Source organism: Sorex fumeus, unplaced genomic scaffold (assembly GCF_029834395.1).
Source record: "Sorex fumeus unplaced genomic scaffold, SorFum_2.1 ptg000028l, whole genome shotgun sequence".
Classification (NCBI taxonomy): domain Eukaryota; kingdom Metazoa; phylum Chordata; class Mammalia; order Eulipotyphla; family Soricidae; genus Sorex; species Sorex fumeus.
This window is the reverse complement of record NW_026606085.1, coordinates 15,641,909-15,643,492: the sequence shown is the minus strand read 5'-3', so window position 1 is coordinate 15,643,492 and position 1,584 is coordinate 15,641,909. Positions and strand designations below refer to the sequence as shown.

The 1,584-nt window shown below is 41.3% G+C and overlaps 1 protein-coding gene across 1 annotated transcript; it reads left to right on the top strand.

Annotated features, from left to right (window-relative positions):
* The first annotated feature begins 612 nt into the window (after positions 1-612).
* Positions 613-1,584, top strand: LOC130024297 (putative olfactory receptor 8G3). Its single transcript, XM_056115002.1, has one exon. It carries the CDS (start codon positions 613-615, stop codon positions 1,582-1,584), a length of 972 nt encoding a protein of 323 aa, XP_055970977.1.

The window sequence follows — 1,584 nt, the reverse complement described above, 5'->3', positions numbered from 1 at the left end:
AGTTCCAATTCTGTACAGATAAAACTATATGACAATCACCAATGTTACCTCAGTAAAAACACTTAATTTTTATTTGTTCTTGGGGGTCACACCTGGCGGTACTCAGGGGTAACTCCTGGCTCTGCACTCAGGAATCACTCCTGGCAGTATTCAGGGAGCCAGATGAAATGTAAAACCCAGAGGTCAGCCACGTACAACACAAATTACCTACCCACTGGACTATCACTCTGGTCCCAGCAAAAATATTTTAAAAGCAAAACTGATACCACTACTTTTCCCAGACTCATAAATAAGTAAATATAGTGTTATTATAGACATCACATAATATTATGCTGAGTAAAGTGAAAATATACCATTATCATGCTGACTTTTATATATATGTATAGATATATGTGAGATATAAAAATCTATACATAGGTTTTTTCTCTTTAAATTTAAAAGGACTCCTAATTGGAGGGTTTTGAAGTCCACAATTTTTTCCATTGTTCAATTCTACTTTTCTAGATCTGGAGAAACTTAGGTGATACCCAAACTATGAAGGTGCCCAGATGAACTTCCCCAGAGAAACTCCTCCGCCACGTTTATATGTTCACATGCACATGAATATTCACTATGCTTTTTTTCCCTTTGGAATTCACTAAGAGGACAATGGGCTCTGGAAATGATTCCACAGTGACTGAGTTCATCCTCACTGGGCTGACAGACCGGCCAGAGCTACAACTCCCGCTCTTCCTCCTCTTCCTCGGAATCTATGTGTTCACTGCAGTGGGGAACCTGGGCATGATCATCCTCGTAGGCTTCAGTTCTCACCTCCACACCCCCATGTACTATTTCCTCTGCAGCTTGTCCTTTATTGATTTCTGTCAATCCACTGTTATCACCCCAAAAATGCTGGTGAATTTTGTGGCTCAAAAAAACATCATCTCCTACCCAGAATGCATGACTCAGCTCTACGGCTTCCTTGTTTTTGCTATTGCAGAGTGTCATATGTTGTCTGCCATGGCATATGACCGCTATGTTGCTATCTGTAGCCCCTTGCTCTATAATGTCATCATGTCCCCTCACATCTGCTTCCTGCTCACCATGGGAGTTTACACATGGGGTATCGTTGGATCTTCAATCCATATAGGTTTTATGTTAAGACTATCTTTCTGTAAGACCAATGTGGTCAACCATTATTTCTGTGATCTTCTTCCACTCTTTGGAATATCCTGTTCCAGCACCTCCATCAATGAATTGATACTTCTAATCTTGAGTGCATTTAACATTATGGTCCCTTCCTTAACCATCCTTGCCTCCTACACCTTTATCCTCTCCAGCATTCTCCGCATTCGCTCCACAGAGGGCAGGTCCAAAGCCTTCAGCACCTGCAGCTCCCACATCTCAGCTGTTACTATTTTCTTTGGTTCCTTAACCGTCATATACCTGCAGCCGTCATCTGCAAACTCTATGGGCCAAGGGAAAATCTCCTCTGTGTTTTACACCATCATTGTGCCCATGCTGAACCCCTTGATTTATAGTTTAAGAAATAAGGATGTCAATTTAGCCCTTAAAAAAATCCTGGAGAATAGAAAACATTCATGA